Source organism: Monocercomonoides exilis (genome assembly GCF_001643675.1).
Source record: "Monocercomonoides exilis strain PA203 chromosome Unknown scaffold3-2548433, whole genome shotgun sequence".
NCBI lineage: Eukaryota > Preaxostyla > Oxymonadida > Polymastigidae > Monocercomonoides > Monocercomonoides exilis.
The window spans coordinates 1,728,403-1,747,505 of NW_027150548.1; the positions used below are offsets into that span (position 1 = coordinate 1,728,403).

A 19,103-nucleotide genomic window follows, 5' to 3' on the forward strand; every position below is an offset into this window, starting at 1 on the left:
GGTATTCAATGGAAAAGAAAGCTTTTATTTTTTGAAAAAAAGTTCAAAATTAATTATTTTTTATAAAGGCGATGCAAATTAATGACAATGCTGAAGATGAACAACTCAAACCATCATCTTCTTCAATTCCTTCTTCATCTTCCTGGAAAAGAATTTCTTCTATTCCTGAAGAATCAGAGTTATCATCCCTGAAAATAGCATCATTTCCTTTTTCAGATAGACAAATATGCCATGTTTGTAAACGAAGTTCACTTGCCTATTGCCCATATTGTAGAATTCCTCATGAGAAATATCCACCTCCTCAAGTTGTTTTACCAATAAAGTTAGACATTGTTAAACATCCAAAAGAAAGAGTAAAAAAGAGTACGGCTATCCATGCAAAAATTATATCGCCAGACCAGACAAATATTTGGGATTTCCCAGATATTCCAACGTTTGATCCATCTGTCACTCTTTGCTTATTTCCTTCAGCAGATGCAAAATCATTAGATGAATTGGATTTGACAAAGTATGATAGAGCCGTTTTTATTGATTGCACATGGAACCAAACTGGAACAATTTGCCAGGATCCAAGAATTACAGCACTTCAAAAAGTAAAGATAAAAGATCACAGAACTCTTTTTTGGAGATATCAACACGAAGGCCCCGAGTTTTTAGCTACAATCGAGGCAATATATTATTTTTTCAAAGAATTTTGGATGACAACACACAAAGGGGAATATAATGGAGAACTGGATAATCTGTTGTACTATTATGCTTTTCAATATGAACAAATACAATCGGTGTACGTTGAAGATAAAGAGAAAAGATTGTCAAGGCATTTTTCTGAACAATACATACGAGCACGCAGAAGTCAAGAGCAAATGAAATCATCTTTACACAAAACAGATGAAACAAAACATGAAACGAAAGAAGTTGGAACAGAAAAAATGGAACCAAGTGATTGCATTAAAGACAATCATAATCCAAACACTAAATAACTGTTCATTTTTAAAGAATTAATAATGATCATATTTAACCAATATATTATATTTTGTTATTTTGAAAGTTTTACAAATAAATGTCACAGTCGTCAACTCCTGCTTTAGATCTACAAGATTATCAGCAAAAAAAGAAGGAGCTTCATTTAACACTTGGAAAGACGAAGTTGACATTCGATAATGGCTTTTGGCTTAAAGGTTGTTTTTGTTCTTTAATAATTGACCTTTATTTTGCAGATGAATTTTCAGAAAATGAAACAATTGAAAGTATGACAAAAAATGATAGAAAGCTTCAAAAACTCAAAGAAAAATTCAGTTATCTTTCAAAACAATACGAAATCGTACTAATGAAAGTTTTGATTTATTTTTTATTCTTTCTTTGATATATTTTCTTTTTGTAGTTATCCATTGTTGAAAACAAAAGAGATGAGCTTATTGCTGATTTTGAAATGCTGTATAATGAAGAACAAAAAAAGGATTTCGATGAAACGCATCAAGAATTATTCACACAAACAAAATCAAATGAAAAACAATCCACATCCTCTGTATATGATCCAATATCTGAACGAGCATCACCGCAAATTCATTCGGTGACTCGTAATTCTCAACAAGAAGCAGATAATTCAAATTTGAGAAATTCTTTTGAATCCATCCCAAGGTACAAACAGAACATTACACCTTTATCAACACCAAACAATCAACAACAACATTTCAAGGAAAACCAAAACTTATTATCCACAACAGAATCTTTTACTGCGGATCCAACACAAACCTTGAGCTCAATAATTCCTCCTCGAAAATCACAAACTATTATTCAGTTTTCTTCATCATCTCCTTTTTCTCAAGTGTCCAACGAACCTTCCCAAAATATTCCGCTCCTTTCATCTGAGTTGAAACCGAAAGCAACAAATGAAGAAGCACTTTCAAGAACAGACACTCAGCTTACACGCAGTGCAGCATTTCCTCCTCGTGAGCCATCAATCGAACTAAAGCCGATGGCACATACAATCATGCCGCAACAAAAGGCCAGAGATGCGTCTCCACAACAGACGCTTGACTCGCCAATCTTTTCTTCTTCTTCTTCATCTCCTTCTTTTCCTTCTTCACAGTTATCATCATCACCTCCTCCGCTTCTGGTTGCTCCGTCACCTCAATCTGTTTCAACTTCACAAAGGACACAAAATGTTCCGAGTGGTAATTCAATCCGCCAGCTGAATTCGTTTGAGCCTACACCTCGGCGCAAGACACCCCCCAAAACCATTTGGAACAGCGAAAAAGAGAGCGATTTTGAAAAAGTTGGGCTGAACAGCTCAAAAGCAGCCAGGTTTGGAGCGATGCAGCCGGCAATCGAGATTACAGAGCATCCGAAGCTGAATTCCCGCACACAAAGATCATTTGTGACCTTCTCAGGCGGCGACAGATTAGATTCCAGCCAGCCGATCGTTGAATGTCAGAATCCTTCCACTTCTGCTTCTTTTGACCAGCCATATGCGATGAGCAATTCGCCAAAGACGATTAGCCCTGATTTGCTTCCTCTCCAATTCCAACCGCTGAACCCTTCTGTTTCTCAATCACAACCTCAATTTCAACCTCAATCACAACCTCAATTTCAGCCGCAGACTCAGCCCCAGCCTCAAAAGCAGTATTTCCCCTTGAAAGAGCAGCCATCTTCAGACTCGTCCATTCAGAAGGTGCCTCGTGCTACACCTGATGTGATACAGCAGAGTCCACCGATTGTTGTCAGTCGGCCAATTTATGTGAATGCAAAGGCAGCAGACGGCTCAAACTGCACAACAGCAACAGTCCATTCGCCTTCGATGGCGAATTTGGCAGGCAGCGCGATGGTTCCAGAGAATGACAGCAGACCATTCAGCTTTGTGACGGCCAGCGCTGACAGCAGGCCAAAGAATCGGAGAGAACAGAGAGGCATCAGTGAATTTACCACACAGCCACAATCCGCGCCGCTTATGATATCTTCTTCTTCCTCTCTTAATTCATCATCATCATCATCATCTTCTTCTTCTTCCTCTTCTTCTCCAACAAGAACCGTAATTTTCTCATCTCCCCTGACACCCGCGCCGACTGTGCCGTATGTGTCACCAATGAGAGACGCAGCATCGCCACAGCAGTTTTACGAGCAGAATGAAGATAAAGAGCAACCACATCAGCTGGAGCCATTGGATATTCAAAGGCAAATTCAACCTGAAACATCACTTAGAAGTCCAAATGATACAGAAGAAACACAAAAGACAGGGCAGTTCAATCAACAAAGCTCGCTTTTCCCTCCTCCTCTTCAACAAAACCAGCAACAGCCAACAGAACAACCGCAACATCCTCCTCCTCCGATGACTCGTTCGTTGTCATTCACCCATTCTCCTCCACGCAGAGCAAGCAGCCTCAACCAGCAGGCCATTCACCACTCGGCTTCGCCTTCACCGCCTCGAAGAGCTCTTCCGCTTCTTCCTCAAACAGACGCTGGGCAGATATCTTCTTCTTCTTCTTCTTCTTCTTCTTCTTCTTTATATCCCTCTTCTATTCCTCCTCAACCTGATCATCTTCATTCCACTCGAAATTTGACATTTGATTCGCAGCTCACTCCGATTCCACAGCAAACTCAGCAAACTTCCTCAAGACTGCCTCCATCGCTGATGCAGACACAGCCAAGAAGAAGTGTGTCACCTTTCTTATCATCATCATCATCTTCTTCTTCTTTGCGTTCTTCTTCTTCCCCTTCTTCTTCTTATCCTGCTTCTCTTTCATCATCATCTTCTCCAGTCAATCAACCAACTTCCACTCAATTTTCACCTTATCCACAAAGTTCTGATGTTGCTCCATTATCATCTGCTCCACTGGGAATGTATTCCTCTTCTCAAATGAATCTGAAGCCATCGCAGGCACGAAGAGTTGTGAAACAGCACGTGTCTTTCACTTCTCCTTCTCCTTCTCCATCATCATCATCATCATCATCTTCTTCTGATTCATTAACCTCATATCCAACAGATATGCAATCTTCAAATAGAAATCCTTTGAGCTATTCAAATTCCTCTTTGAATGACCCCTCAGATCTTTCTGTTGCAAAGCCACAGGATGAACCGGCACGTTCAAACGATACTTTTCGCTCTGTCGGAGTGAGAGGCGATTCCTTCTCGAATCAGCCTCATCAAACAGGAACACCTTATCAATCATCTTCTGTCCCATTATCTGCTCAAACAATGACCCGATCTGTCTCCCCAAGCTCGTCTCTTTCACTTTCCACTTCTGCAAATGCACCTTCCACATCAACTACTCAGCCAAAATTCACTTCAACTGCTCCTTCTTCTCTGCTGTTCCCACAAGAAACTGTTCGTCCAATGGATATTGGATCGACTCAACCGAAAATAAGGATTCATCCTCCAACTTTTGCTCAACCGAAAAGGAAAAGATGAACACCATATACCATTTTGTTTTTTCACGTTATCAAATTATAAATTTCATTTTCTTTTGTTTATTTTTAAATTGTAAATTTTGATCTTGATTACCATGATACAATTTTTGAAAATTTTTATCACGGAAAATTTCAAAAAATATCCGAAGATTTGCTTTATAACATGTATGATTTTTTGCTGAACAATAAAGCAAGTGATTTTTATCTGCATTTTCTTTAAAGGATATCAGAAGAACTTACAAGTGATTCTGAACATCAGGAATCTGAAGAAGAAAAGCAATCAATCAGGATAAAAACATCTATTGCAACTAATCCGTTAATAAACTTGGAATTTATAAACCCTGTTTCTGCTGCAGATTACGCCGAGTCCAAAGCAAGAACAGATGATTCAGTTTGACAAAAATTTTAATATCATATTTATCTATCTTCATATGTGAAAAAAGGAGCATGAATATGATGTAAACGATCCATTTATTGACAACGAAGATCAACAGCCAATAGTATTCATTTAATTTTATTTTTGAAGAATTTCTTCCTTTTTTTTGTGAAATATCTTAATTTTTTAAATTTAACTTAAAGCCGTTGTATGGGCAAAAAGTGGAAGCTTTATTTGAACAAAGATTTATAAGATTTTACCGTGGTCCTTTTAGGTGTGAAATATCTTTATATTTTATTCAAGTCGATAATGATATATTTTTCCAAAAGAATACCAACTTTGGAAGAAATGAATCAAATAAGAAAAGAGGAAGCTGAGATTAAAGCATTGTTCAAAAAAAGACGTGAAAGAGTTAAAGCGCGCAGGATGGAATTCCGTAAATTGTTGAGACAGAAGGAAATTAAACGAAGTGAACAAGCCAAACATCGTAGAATAATCAATGAAGATGAAATACTAAAACTAATCAAGGAAAAACGAGAAAAAACAGACACAAGGAAAATTATTGAATATTTGGAACAGGAACAAATTTGCGAAAAACCAAAGATTGAGGAGAAAGACACAACAATTAACAGAGCAGATCCAGAGAAGGAAAAATCAGGAAGTATAGAAATAATTGAAAAGGAGAATAACAACTTGAAAAAGAAAAAGAAGAAAAAGAAGAAAAAGAAACCATTGTGGGAAGAGATTTTGGATAAACTTTTTTCTTTCGATGAAAAGAAAAAGGAGTTTGATTACAAAAAAGGAAGAACCTCAAGAAATGAAGGAAATAATCAATATTCAAATTCAATTTTAAAAGAAGAAGAAGAAGAAGAAGAAGAAGAAGAAGAAGAAGAAATAGAAGAGGAAGAGGAGGAGGAGGAAGAAGTGGAGGAAGAGGAAGAGGAGGAAGAAGTTGAAGAAAGTGAAGAAGCGGAAACAGGAGAAATTTTAACAACAGAAGATGCGAGTGAAATATCTGATTCTTCTTCTTCTTCTTCTTCTTCAGAAGAAGAAGAGAAAAGCAAAGAAGAAAGCGATCAGCAATTTGCATTAAAAAAGAAAATGAAAGAGAAATCAAAAGAAACCGAAGCATCGAAAATCAATCCAAAAAGAGAAGAAAAACCAAGAAATATGAACAAAACCATTTCAAGTCATCCAACCTCTCCTTCTCACAAAGAGAGCAAAACAAACAAGAAAAGACACGAGGTTGCTGTGGATGACGAGATTGAAGAGCTTTCTGACTCGATTTCTGAATTGGAACCCGCACCCACACAAATTGTGGTGAATTCTCCTCAATTGAAGAGCCATTCGACCAGAAATGAGTCAAATTTCAATGAAAAAGGGAAGATTTCATTGAATAAGCACAAAAAAGGAGGAGGAGGAAGAGGAGGAGGTGAAGAAGAAGAAGAAGAAAAGAAGAAGAAGAAGAAATGGAAGAAGATAGAGAGAAGTTATGAAGTGTTGTCTGAATCTGAGTCTGACTCAGAGACAGAGACAGAAAAAGAAAAAGAGAAAGAGAAAGAAGGGGAGAGCGAAGAAGACAGAGGGCAGTTGATGGAAGAGAGGCTGTTGCAATTGGCAGCGTCTCAGCCGAATTTGATGCTCAGCCAGACATTTCAGAAGGAGAACAGAGGAAATTCTTCTTCTTCTTCTTCTTCTTCTTCTTCTTCTGCTTCTGCTTCTGCTTCTGCTTCTGCTTCTGCTTCTGCTTCTGCTTCTTATTCTTCAAGTCAAACATCATATTGGAATCATTCATCACAAACTTCAATGCAAACAAAAGAGAAGAAGAAGAATGAGAAGAAGAAGAATGAGAAGATAGAGAAGAAAGACACTCATTCTGATAATGACAGCAAAATGGCAACAAAAAGGCAGTTTCTGTTTTTGAGAGATGACAGCGACGAAGAGGAAGAAGGAGAAGGAGAAGGAGAAGGAGAAAGAGAAAGAGAAAGAGATGAAGAACATTCTTCTTCTTCTGCTTGTGTTTCTGATAAAAACAGAAATGGAAGCAGAAAGAAGAGATTTTCAAATAGCCGCAAAGGAAAAGAGAATCACAAGAAATGGCACAAACACATTCACAGCCAAATCATAGACGATGAGTCAGCTTCTTCTTCTTCTTCCTCTTTGTCATCTTCTGAACAGGAAAAAGAAACAGAAGCAGCAGAAAGGAAGAAAAAGCTACATAAGTTGAAAGAAAATTTGACAGGAAATTTGACAGGAAAGTCGAAATATGAGAGTCTGCAAGTGGTGTTTGAGCAAGACGACGAGATAGCGCTAGACGAGGAAGGGGAAAGCACCGAGACGATGGAGCAGGAAGAGAAGAAGGAAGAGAAAAAGGATGAATTTCCATTCACACAGCAATTGAATGCAAAAGAGCAGCAGACAAGAAGAGAAGGAAATTGCGATTCGGTTATTGTGGAGGAAGGAAATGGCTCTAATTTCAATGCAAATTGCTTTGGCAGTGGAAGAGAACAAGCAGAAGTGACGCTGTCTCAGAAGATATTGGAAGGAGGAGGAGGAGGAGGAGGAGGAAGTGGTAGCGGAGGAGGAGTAATTCGAAGTGCAATTCCAATGAAATACAACAGATTTGAACACATTTCCAGGTTTAAATCGCATAGCGATCTTTCGAGCGATAACTGGCGCGCTTTAGAATTCCGGAATGAATTGCTGTTCTCTCAGCAGAGCCAGCAGAGCCAACAGAGTCAGCAAAGCAGCGAAAGAGAGAAAGAAAAAGTGTATGAAATTATCGATGACAATCAAGACGAGTTTCGTTAATATGAATATTTTTTCATGAAATAAATGGAACGAAGCTTTATTTCGACTAAAGTTCTTTTTGAGAAAGATATTGTACACAAAGATTTTATCACCGCATATGCTTGTTAAAGAAGGACCGATATTATTAATTCTCCTTTTAAACCTTTGATTCAAATTAAAAGAAAATTCAAATTCTATTTCTTTATGTTTTCAACAAAAATTCATGTTCAATGACGAATATTTAAAACAATGATTATTCCATACAACAAGGATAGAAAATGATATCATTGTTTTTTCTATTACTGAAAAAAAGAAAAGAAATAATTTTTTCTGCAATCGGATTTGCAGGAATTTAAACAGAAATGAAAAATGGTATGATAATAAAAAGAAAAATCTTCTTAATTTTTCCGAATTCTCAAATATTTTCTCCGAAACATTTGAATATCCTCCGTCAGGTTTAATTTTCTCCGTTTTATGCTGAATAATACAGTTAATGGTTGTTGATCTATATACATTGAACTTAATGAACTCTGACTGCTCTGCAAACAACGAATGCCCCACTCGTGCTATGATCCATAAATGCAATCTTGAATCTTACATTCATTATATTTACCGATCTCTTATCTGGGAGAATTGGATCGGCTTTGGGATACTAGCTGTTATTGTGTTGATTGATTTCATGTTTGGGCAATATATTAATTCATCTTTATGATGCATTTTTTCAATTCTTACACAATACTTGGAAATGCAAACGTTTATTTTCCTTTCAATTTTGTTTTTCTTAAATATAGCTTCATCCGCAAAACAAATTTGGCAACCCTTTCATATTTGTGCTTGCTGGCTCTTGAACTTTATTGGATTGATTACGTCATGAAGATGTTGAAACTTGTTGGCCCAGAAGGACAAGGAAAAGATGATGTGGAAGCTATTGACAAAATGCTTGAACCAGCCCAAAAAGTTAAATGCTTGGTTCAAAAATCATTGGAGAATGAATACGTCAAAAAGGTTATGAGCACCCCAATTTACGTTCCTTTGTGCATCTCTGCTATTGCTTTGGTTTTCGTTTTGTTTGCTGAAATCTTCTGTGGACCTTTCCTCTCCATTGTTGCAATTTTGTGCATCTTCACTATTCCCGGAATTGTTCATAGAAATTATCACAAGATGGCAGCTGAACAATTCAAGACTCAAGTCTGGCCCAAAATCCAACCATTATATGAGGCCCACATCCAACCTCAAATTGAGAAAGTTTTCAAAAAGAAGGGAAGTGAATCTGCTTCGTCTTCAGCTGCATCAGAATCTCCAGCACCCGAAACAAAAGCACCAGAAACACAAACTCCACAACAGGAAGAAGCAGCTCCTGCACCAGCTCCAGAGAAGACTGAAGAGACAAAACCTGAAGAGACAAAACCTGAAGAGACAAAACCTGAAGAAACAGCAGCCCCAGCCGAGGCACCAAAGGAGGAAACTCCAGCTGCTGAAGAAGAGAAGCCAAAGGAAGAGTAAATAACAATACTTTTCAATTATTATGTTGTTCTCGCGTTTATACACAATTATTTGATGAAATTACGTATTTTGGATTTATTTATCATTATTTTACCCAAATTCTGTTCTTTCTGAGCATTCTTTTTGTAAGCATCTGATATTTCTCATTTTATTTATATTATGTGATCGCATTGTGCATTAAAAGGGATTCTTTCCTCTTGCTAGTTGAAATTTTCTTTTTAAGCTTCTGCTTTTTTGGATTGTTTTTGAAGCACATCGATTTTGTAACACCAATATTTATCAAGGTTTCTTTTTTTGCCATTTTTTGTTTTTGAAGAGGGAAAAATCATAACAAAAATGAAAATGAAGATAAATACCACAAAAAAGTGATTGTCACTGAAACTTAATCAACTGCAAAATCTTCAAATTACAAATTAGGCATCATTCAAAATGATTCTCAACTTAAATACCAAAGTTTGATATTCTTAAAAACTCAATAAGAATATACAAGAATGAAAAGAGACATAACTGTGCAACAAAAACCAAAGCTTCAAAACAGGAAGAATTTGAATAAATCGAATTCTTCTTTTGAGTAGGAAAATAAAATAAATAATAAGAAAAATCAATTTTCTTAAAAAAGAATCAAAAAATTATCGAACGAAAAAACAAATTTCAAAATCATCTAGTGAAAATATTTGATTTCTAATAAAAATTTCTTCTTCATCCAATCATCCAAAGTGTAGTTTATAAAAGCAATACCACTTTTATCTTCAACCTCCCTCCTCTATTCCCATACTCCCCTTTCTCTCTCTCACTCAATTTCTCTCTCTCTCTCTCTCTCTCTCTCTCTCTCTCTCTCTCTCTCTCTCTCTCTCTCTCTCATTCATCATCAAAGCTATCCGTGCTACTCGACACTGAGTCATCATCCCCGACAATCAGTGCCCGCATCGTCTGCGCCTTCTCCAGCAGCGCCGACACGAGTGACTGCTTCTGCGGCGGGAGCTGTTTTTCTGCGATTTTCCGCTCCGAAGCAGGGCGCAGCTTCACTCCGCGCTTGATTAACATCAGCGTCGCCAGCTGCGGGCTTAAGAGGCGGGCGGAAGAGAGAGGGTCTTTGGAGGAGGAAGAGAGGGAAGGATCGACTTTCTTCAGCTGCACACCTGCTTTGATCGATTCGGTGAGGCTGAGGCTGAAAAGAATAAAGAAATGAAGTGGATTAATTGAAGGCGGGGAGAAAAAATATAAAAGGAAATATATTGAGAATAGAAAATATTCAGAAAAACGAAAAGAAACAAAAAAAAAAAATATGAACAGATTTAGATGACAAATCAAGATTGAAAAAAAAAAAAATAAAACAAAATAAAATAAAAACAAACCCGATTCCAACAGCTCTCTGTACAGTCTTTGGTTTTGGTGCGACATTTGGAGCTTGAGGAACAGAAGATAAAGGAGGCGGAGGAGGGACAGTATTCAGCGGGGGAGGAGGAGGGATAGAAGAGAGAGGAGGCGCAGGAGGAATTGAAGGAAGCGGCGGGGCAGGCGGAATGGACTGATTTGAGGCGGATGATTGAGAAAGAGGTGAAATGGAATCTGAAGAAGAAGAAGAAGAAGAAGAAGAGGAGGAGGAGGAGGAAGAAGAGGAGGAAGAAGGTGAAGAAGAAGAAGAAGAAGATGTTGATGACGTTTGTGGAAGTGGAGGTGATGATGTGAGTGAAGGTGGAAGAGGAGGTGCAACAGGAATTGAGGGAAATGGACTGACAGAAGGTGAATTTGAAGAAACATTTGAAGAAATCGCAGCGTTATGTGAGTTATTCGAATCTTCTGTGATTAAAAGCTGGTTATTCTGAGAAGAGGATTCAGAAGAAGAAGAAGAAGAAGGAACTTCCGAAACAGGAATAGCTGATAATTCTGCAGAGAGAGAAGAATTCAAAGGCTCTGGTTGTTGTTGCTGTTGTTGCCGCTGCTGTATATGAGCATCATTTCCAATAGAATTTGCTTCAGATGATTGACCTTCTCCACAAATGTCCTGTTGTTTGATATCATCAGCCTGCGAAACTTGAGAAGAAAGAGAGGATTCTGTCGTTTTCTGATCAGATTTTTGATCTGTTTCACGTTCTGTGCCTTTTTCAGAAGAGTCTGAAATTGGAGGAGAAGAAGATGAAACACTTTCATTAGTCCCGTTATCAGCTAACGAAGAATTGTTTGAAAGATCTCCATTTGTATCAGACGAGACAGGTATATTGCTTATGCTGGAAATTTCGTTCTGTGTTGAATTTTGTTCAGAGTTGAGTGTTTGAATGGTTTGAAGCGAAGCATTTGGCATTTCTGGCTGTTGCGAATCCTCAGAGCGATTAACCGATGAACCGCGTGAAGGAGATTGCGTTGTATTGACTGACTGTGCAACTTGAAGTGGATTGCCTTGAAATGCGACATTCTGCTCAGATGACACGTTGTTTGTGTTTTCTCTTCCGTTTGAATTGGATGAAATTGATGATTGATCTTTTTTGGTATTCTCGGATATGCTTATTGATGAAAGAGGCGGCTGCTTTTTAATAAGCGTTGGATCGAACGTGCGAATAGGCGAAGAAGGAATAGGTGCAGGAGAAGTTTGCGTGGCTTTCTTCTCTTTTGTTTTCGCAAGAACACGGGGCTTTCTTTTATCCTTAGCTCGTTCCTTTTCTTGCTCTTCAACACCAGTTTGAAAGGATTCAAGCCAATGTGTCATGAAGTATCCAGGATTTGAGTACTTTTCTGATAGATGAGGTAATGATTCCGGACGTTGATTTGAAGGAATTTCATCAAGAATTCGATCAATAACATGAAAATTTGGAGCAGGCTCAGCTGCTTCGTATAATGCCTGAATGCTTGGAGAGCGAGATTCAACTGTAAAAATATCGTCTGTGGACGATCCTACAAGAGAAAAAGGATTACCTATTAAATTACATTATTGTGAAAATTGATTTTTGAGAAAACATCTAAAAGAAGCAAACATTCTTTAAAAGCAATTTCATCAAAGCCTATTCGATAAAAGACTTGTTGTATTGATGGGATTTTTGCCTTTATTGCTTGAGTTCGTTCTGCAAGGTTTGTTATTGATTCAGAAAGATTTTTAACTTTTTCATCTATTGTACTCGAAAGATGATTCTAAAGTTTATCATTTGTCATAAATTAATTTAAAATGCAAATGCGATGAAATGTTATTAAACACAAACAAAAATTCCAGCAATCTGTTGAATAGCAAGCAAAACATTACAATAATCAGTAATTTCAATAGCTTCTCCAATAGTTGAATCAATTTCCTGATCCTTCAACACAGTAGATTCAACTTTTTGAGAACCTGATAACGATGGTCCAGAGGCCACCAGAAGATGAGATAATTGAGTCATGGATCAAAAATTAATACGAGTTATAGGAGGTATTTTCAATAAAAAATAATAAAATAAAAATAAAAAAAATAGTTCAAAATATCACAAAAATATCATAAACAACTCAAAAATGAAAATCTCGTATATTTTATAAAGAACTCTTAATAACTATTTAAACACGCTAAATTTATAATTGGAGGTAACAATAGCAAATTAAGAATTATCAATACACTCGAAAAAAATAAAAATACAAAATCAAGAAGAATGTTTGCAACAAGTTGTAAATTTAACATCACTGTACAAGTATTTAAAGGGGTTCTCAAATAAACAATCATCTTCGGATTCGGATGAGTCCTTTTCAGAGAGTGGATGATTGGTTTTCAAAGAATTAGAAGGAAAATATTTGTTGCTCTTTCTGTTATTTGGAACGGAAAATTCATTTTTCGCAAGAGAATTAGCTCTGCTTCTCAAAAACATCTTCTCCTTTTCTCCGCTTTCGACGTTTGTCACATCAACCTCCACATCGTCTGTATCGTCGCTGTCTGAACAGAAGCCTTCATTCTTCGTTTTGTCGCATCCCAATTTGCTTTCCTTCTCTTCTCCTTTATTCTGCAACTGCACTGGATTCCCCTTTGACTGCCTTCCCTTTTTGCGTTTCTCCTTCCACTTGAACTTGATTTCGCGCGCCTCCCACACAAACCGCGACGGCGGGCGGAGGGACTCGTAGAGATGAGAGAGAGGAGAAGGGTCGGACAGGAACGAATGTCCCAGCAGTGGAAGCTTCATTGCTTCAGAAACAGCAGAGGGTACACTTTCGGGATAGCACGGAGTGAGGCTGAAGTGGGAGACGACGGGGTAGATGTGAGAAGGCTGAGAGGAAGAGGGGGAGCATATAGAGGAAGAGGAGGAAGAAGTGGAAGAAGCTGAGATTGTTGGAGAAGATGATGGTGTTGGTGAAGAAACAGGAAGTGAGGAGGAAGAAGAAGAAGAAGAAGAAGAGGAGGAGGAGGAGGAAGGAAAAGCAGGAGAAGAAAGAGAAATTGCATTTGAAATAGAGTTTGAGGAAGAAAGCTGAGAATCATTTGTGTGTGTGGCAGATGAAGAATGCAAGTGAGAAGAAGGTTGTGATGTGGTGGAGGAATTCAAAGGAGAGGAAGGAGAGGAAGAAGAAGGAGAGGAAGAAGATGAAAGAGATATAACAGAGACGGATGTGAAAGTGTTTGCTTCAGAAGATGATTTAGAGGAAGGTGAAGATGAAGAACTGTTTGAAATGTTCAGAGAAGAGAAGGAAGAAATAGAAGAAGAAGAAGAAGAAAGAGAAGAAGAAGAAGATGATGATGAAGTGTGAAATGAAGAAGAAGTGAATGATGTTGCTGTACTTGCAGACGCAAATGTTGAGAAAGTGAATGGTGTTTCGATAATTTGCTGCTGAATCCTTCTTCGATTTTTGATTTCAGGCAGAAAATCTGAGCAAAGCGTGGTCAGAATCGTTACAGGCCTATTCTTCTCTTTTGTTGTTTTCTTCTTTTCTTTTGCTCCTCTTTCTTTCTGAGCCTTTCTAATGTCTTTGTCAAATCCATCTTCCTCTTCCTCTTCCTCCTCCTCCTCTTCTTCTTCATTTTTCTCATTATCGATGCATTTATCTGTCAGACACAACGATCCCTTTTTATCTTTATCACTCACAAACTCATTTGCACTCCTCTTCTCATCCTTCTTCTCTCCCTTCCCTTCCTTCCCCTCCTTCTCCCCACCCACTCGAATCCCCTGGCTAGCCACATACGCTGCATAGTTCAGAAGGATGCTCTGTGGCTCAAACACATCCCTCGTCGCTGACACGCTGCTGCTTGCAAACACACCTGCATTGCCCAATCTGCTCTTCCCGAGAATCGCACGAGGGATCGGCACAGTTACAAGCGGTGGCAGCGAGAAGGAAGAAATAGAAGAAGAAGAAGAAGGAGAAGAAGGAGAGGAAGAAGACATGTTTGATAAAGAGGCACAGCTTGGGCTAGTCATATCGAAGGACTTCTGCGTGATTGAAGAGGAGTCTGTGGCAGGAGATGAAGGAGTGAGTGGCTTTGGAGGAGTTCCAACAAGAACAGAAGGGGCAGACAATTGCGTGTGTGGCAAGGGAGAAAAAGGAGGAGTAGCAAATGTTGAGGAGGCTGTGATGTTTTGAGTGTGCAGCTGGGCAGATGAGAGCGTGCTGCCGAAAGAGTAAAATGTTTGCTGCTGTTCATCATTTTCATCACCTCCTTCTTCTCTTCTCCTGTCCCTCCTCCTCCTTTCTGTTGCTTCCTGTGCAAGCCCTGTGTCGAAAGCGTCAATTTGCGATGTGCAAAACTCGTCTTTCTGTTTCGTCTTCGTCTTCGCCTTTGGCTCTTCCTGCTGTCTTCCTTTCCTCTCCTCTGCACTCAATTTGCTTCTGAAATCCACCTTCTTTGCCTCTTCCATTTGAACTTGAACTTCTCTCTCTTCGCTTCTTGGAGGTGTCATAAAGCGAGCTGATGAACGCAATGTGCCTTGAAGCTCCTTCCCTCTTCCACCGCCATTTCTCATTCGATGCCCATTCGCCTCATTCACGCTGTTCAGCACAGCCGGAGCGCGGAAGCCGTACGAAGTGCTGAAGCAGAGCGGAATGCGCCTCTGGGGAAGAGGAAAACAGTTCAAATGCACATTCAGCGAAGCTGCAGAATGCATTGATTGCGATGATGATGATGATGAGAATAAAGAAAAAGGAGGAGGATGGGAAGAAGAAGAAGAAGAAGATGAATTTGAAAAAGAGGAGGAAGAAGAATTAAATGGAGAAAGAGAAGAAGAAGAATTAGAAGAAGGTGAGGAAGAGGAACAGGACGATCTGTTTGAAGACAGAGGAATCTGCGGGATCTGGACAGAGCCAGATATTCCATCTCTGTCCGCTGAAAGAGAAATGTCTGTCTTGTCTTGCCCAGCCAAAGAGCTGCCCATGCAATCAGAGCGAGGCTGTGCAGATGGTAAGGGAGGAGAGCATGCTGCATAAGGGAGTGGTAACTCAGCAGGAATTTGTGCTGGAAAGCGGGGATCGTTGGCTGTATGTGTTTCCTGCTGCTTCCCCAGCGACTCAATAAACCGCCTCTCTCGCTCTGCAATGGGGATTGCTGGCGCCTCTGATCCGATCGGTTGCAAAGAGGCTGATGACACAGCACGCCGAGCACCTGCTAGGCTGAAGAAGCCAGAAAGAACACGCCCAACAAATGATTGAAGCCTGTGTTGATGAAGCGAAAAGAATGTTGTTTGCCAAGCACCGAAGAAATACAGAAAATAGCAACAGAAATAACAAACGAGTTGACAAAAATATCAGTTAAAATAAAATGACAAAAATGCAAACCACTCCAAGTTTTCTCTATCCACGGGGTAATTATCATAAGTCCCAAGAAATAGTTTGAAGCGTCCTTCCAATTCAGAACAAAACGAAGGAGCACATGCTTTCAAATTCATCTGGTCACGACAGTACAAACAGCAAGTGCACACACAAACACAAAATATTAGTCAAAATAGAAGTCCTTAAAAACATTTTTATAAAAAAAAAATCTCATCACACATGCAATAACTCCAATTGATGGCTCAGAAAACGAATGTTGTAATCCGAATAGCTCTCCAAAAAATGATTCGTGAGTGTCATCGAAACAGATTCGCAGATTCCAATAACTTGCATGAGCTGAGGAAGAAAGACAAGATAATCTGTAATTGGTTCGAATCAATCAGTTCATAATTAATTTCACAAACTTTCGATTTTGCCTCCTCCGGCAGATGACGACCCCCCTAAAACTGTGGGGAATATTCCATTAATCTTCCATGTTCGGAGTCCTTCTTCTCTGCTGCTAAAGCCCCCGCCATTTGTCACAAGCCAGATAATATCATCTGAAATATCTTTCTTCGTCAACTCAAGCTTCGGCTCCACTTTCAAGTTTTGCTTCACTCGCAGATAATGAAGCTTTAAGCTCAGAGGAAAAATCTCTTTGAAAGGCTGTCCCGAATTTATGCACCAATAAATCCCTGAATCCCTTTCCCGCTCATGGCTTCCTTCTTTCAAACGCTGATCAAATTTTCTACGCGGTTTTGGCATTGCGTATTATCTTCAAAATTCGTTAAAAGAATTTTTGATAAAAACATTGTTTTGCATTATATCCACCAAAAAGGGGAAAAAAGAAAAAAAACATCATATGAGACATCAACAACAAGAAAACAAATGTTTTCAGTTATAGGAATGGAAAACAAATAAAAGACTTACGTTTTCAGCAAACAACGGTCAGTTCACAAAAGGGCTTGTCAAAAAAATCTTTGGATGCAAAAAAGAGTGAAAAATACATAAATAATGGTACTTCATATTTTTATTGGTGTTATCCTCTGACTGGTCATTTTTTAATTGAGATATCTATTTTTAACAAAGTGCAATGAAGTTATTTCAAAACATAAAACATTCAGAAACAAAAAGAAAAGAAAATTTTTTTCTACACTCTTTTTTAATATATTTGAATTATAATAATTTACAGATTATAATTGTTAAAACAGAATTCCTTTTCTAACTTATCGTTTCAACAACCGTCATAAAAATGAACAAAGCTAGAAAAATCTAAAGACATTTCATTCAAACTGAGACCTGATTACAGTTAAAAAATTACTTTTGTTTTTGTAAAATCAAATTTCAGGTTCACTTCAACCAACACCAATTCAATCCCCTCCTTCTCTCTTCACTCATCTCTCTCCATCCACTCATCCATCTTCAAACACACCCACAACCCCATCGATGGTGCCATCCTCCCTTCCCTCAACAGCCCATCCACATCCATCTCTGCCTTCAACACCTCTTTCCTTCGCCAAACACGCTCTTCATCAAATGATCCTGTGAAATATATTGGATCTGAATCTCAACAAGAGAAATTAAAAAGATTGTCCTTTATTGAATTGAACAGCTATCTCTTTGAGTGGTGCGAATGGAATAATTCAAATGGAGGAAATGATTATGGAGGTGCTCTAAAAGTCAACTGCACGAATGCCAATCTCACAATCACTTCTTGTTCATTCAATAATTGTTCAACAAATGGATCCAATGGTGGAGCGTTATACAGTTACTGTTTGCAAAATGAGAATATTGCAAAATCCAACTTTTCAAACTGTTCTGCTCCTCATGGAGGAGCAATTTGCATTGATGGTCGGCAATCATCTTCCGTATATTCATTTTCTGATAACAGAGTGGAAAATTGTTCAATAACAGGAACCATTGGAACAGGATGGTATTTCTATATTGAAAATTTTTCTTCAAACGGTCAATTCTTGTTCACCAAATGCAAGTGCTTCTCAAATTCTGGTGGTGATTCAACAGGTTCTCTCACATTCAATTGGCCTCCACAAAATAAACCAAGCCAGTTTTCAATCGTTGAGTGTCAGTTCATCAATAACAAATTGACAAGTTCATCAACTTCATGGGGAGGTGCTGCAATGTTTTTCAGAGACACATATTCCTGGATGAATGGAAATAAATTCATCACATTCTGCTTCTTCGATGGCAATACAGCAATAAATGGAAGGGGAAACGATGTGTTCTTTTACGGAAGTGATATCACCCAATCTCCATTCCAGCAATGCGGCTCAACAACCCTATCGAAAAGGGTGTATAATAATGGAACAGCTGAAAACGCTGAATACAACAGTTGGCTTCCAATCATCAACCAGAACAAAATAGTTTCAAATGGTGGAAGTGATGCTGATGCCTGTGGCAAAGCACAGCAAAGCCCATGCGCCACAGTGGAGTATGCTCTCGGATGCATTGCTCCCTTCAGTGATGCCTCCCTCTCCCTTCTCGTCTCCTCTTTCACTCCCACAAACACTCTCACATTCTGCGCGGTCGATACAAAATTCACTGTATGCGATATTATTTATCTAATTCTCATATAAATTTCTTCTAATCCTGATGGCTTTTCATTTCACTTTGCATTCATGAATTTTCATCTTCTTTTCAACAAGAGAACATATCATCACTTTTCTTTTGAGAAGTCTAACATCGGATCGCATTAAACATATTTCTTCGATATTTCCTCTTCGAATTTCTCCTTTTCATCAAATGCAAATTCCATTTGTTGCTTTTAGGAATCATCTGCTTCCCTTTCTTCAATCATATTCGAAGGTTTTTCAATTATTAAATTTTACTCAATTTTCTTATTTCAATGTGTTTGTATCCGATTCGCTCAACTATCTCTTTGAAATTTCTCTTCAAATAACACTTTTCTTCAAAATTGATTTTCCTCTTTATTTCATTTTCAACTATTTGTTGTGGTTTCGCTGCTGTGAAATCTACCGAATGCCATTTTTGGAACCCAGCCATTCCAAACAAAAATAGCCTCATTGTCCTTTCCTTTTCACTTCAGATGCTTCAGCCTCCTAATGAAAAAGTCAGAATCATTTTCTTGCTGATTGCTTGTCTTCTCATAAGCTTTTCTCTGCAAAAAATAGAATCGTTTCCGTTGACATATTATTTCAGCTGATATTCATTATTTGAATAAGTATTTCTTTGTATCTTTCCAAATCGCAACGATAGATGAGGTCTGGCACTGAATTCGATGGGAGTTGAACGAACTGAAAAAAATAGTATCATTTTTAATTCGTTCATCGAAGAAGGCGTTGAAGAAGAAAAGAAGGATCACGATTGTTGA

At 38.4% G+C, this 19,103-nt stretch overlaps 6 protein-coding genes across 6 annotated transcripts; 4 read left to right on the forward strand and 2 right to left on the reverse strand.

Annotated features, from left to right (window-relative positions):
* The first annotated feature begins 21 nt into the window (after positions 1-21).
* MONOS_12944 (putative DTW domain) lies at positions 22-1,023 on the forward strand. Its single transcript, XM_067865608.1, has one exon. The coding sequence runs from the start codon at positions 72-74 to the stop codon at positions 978-980; it is 909 nt and encodes a 302-aa protein (XP_067735367.1). The 5' UTR covers positions 22-71; the 3' UTR covers positions 981-1,023.
* Positions 1,024-1,429: 406 nt separating this feature from the next.
* MONOS_12945 (uncharacterized protein) lies at positions 1,430-4,751 on the forward strand (the record flags this gene model as incomplete). The annotated part of the gene is made up of 2 exons (XM_067865609.1): positions 1,430-4,569; positions 4,627-4,751. One exon carries the CDS (start codon positions 1,430-1,432, stop codon positions 4,403-4,405), a length of 2,976 nt encoding a protein of 991 aa, XP_067735368.1. The 3' UTR covers positions 4,406-4,569; positions 4,627-4,751.
* MONOS_12946 (uncharacterized protein) lies at positions 4,734-7,852 on the forward strand. The gene is made up of 4 exons (XM_067865610.1): positions 4,734-4,795; positions 4,848-4,904; positions 4,984-5,054; positions 5,110-7,852. The coding sequence occupies exon 4, from the start codon at positions 5,129-5,131 to the stop codon at positions 7,589-7,591; it is 2,463 nt and encodes an 820-aa protein (XP_067735369.1). The 5' UTR covers positions 4,734-4,795; positions 4,848-4,904; positions 4,984-5,054; positions 5,110-5,128; the 3' UTR covers positions 7,592-7,852.
* A 225-nt stretch (positions 7,853-8,077) lies between these two features.
* On the forward strand, positions 8,078-9,368 carry MONOS_12947 (uncharacterized protein). The gene is made up of 2 exons (XM_067865611.1): positions 8,078-8,251; positions 8,362-9,368. The coding sequence occupies exons 1-2, from the start codon at positions 8,094-8,096 to the stop codon at positions 9,071-9,073; spliced, it is 870 nt and encodes a 289-aa protein (XP_067735370.1). The 5' UTR covers positions 8,078-8,093; the 3' UTR covers positions 9,074-9,368.
* MONOS_12948 (uncharacterized protein) lies at positions 9,349-12,438 on the reverse strand (the record flags this gene model as incomplete). Its single annotated transcript, XM_067865612.1, has 4 exons — positions 9,349-10,241; positions 10,429-11,983; positions 12,043-12,196; positions 12,265-12,438. 4 exons carry the CDS (start codon positions 12,436-12,438, stop codon positions 9,932-9,934), a joined length of 2,193 nt encoding a protein of 730 aa, XP_067735371.1. The 3' UTR covers positions 9,349-9,931.
* Positions 12,439-12,672: 234 nt separating this feature from the next.
* MONOS_12949 (uncharacterized protein) lies at positions 12,673-16,519 on the reverse strand (the record flags this gene model as incomplete). The annotated part of the gene is made up of 4 exons (XM_067865613.1): positions 12,673-15,658; positions 15,782-15,891; positions 15,995-16,134; positions 16,180-16,519. 4 exons carry the CDS (start codon positions 16,517-16,519, stop codon positions 12,673-12,675), a joined length of 3,576 nt encoding a protein of 1,191 aa, XP_067735372.1.
* Positions 16,520-19,103: the final 2,584 nt, after the last annotated feature.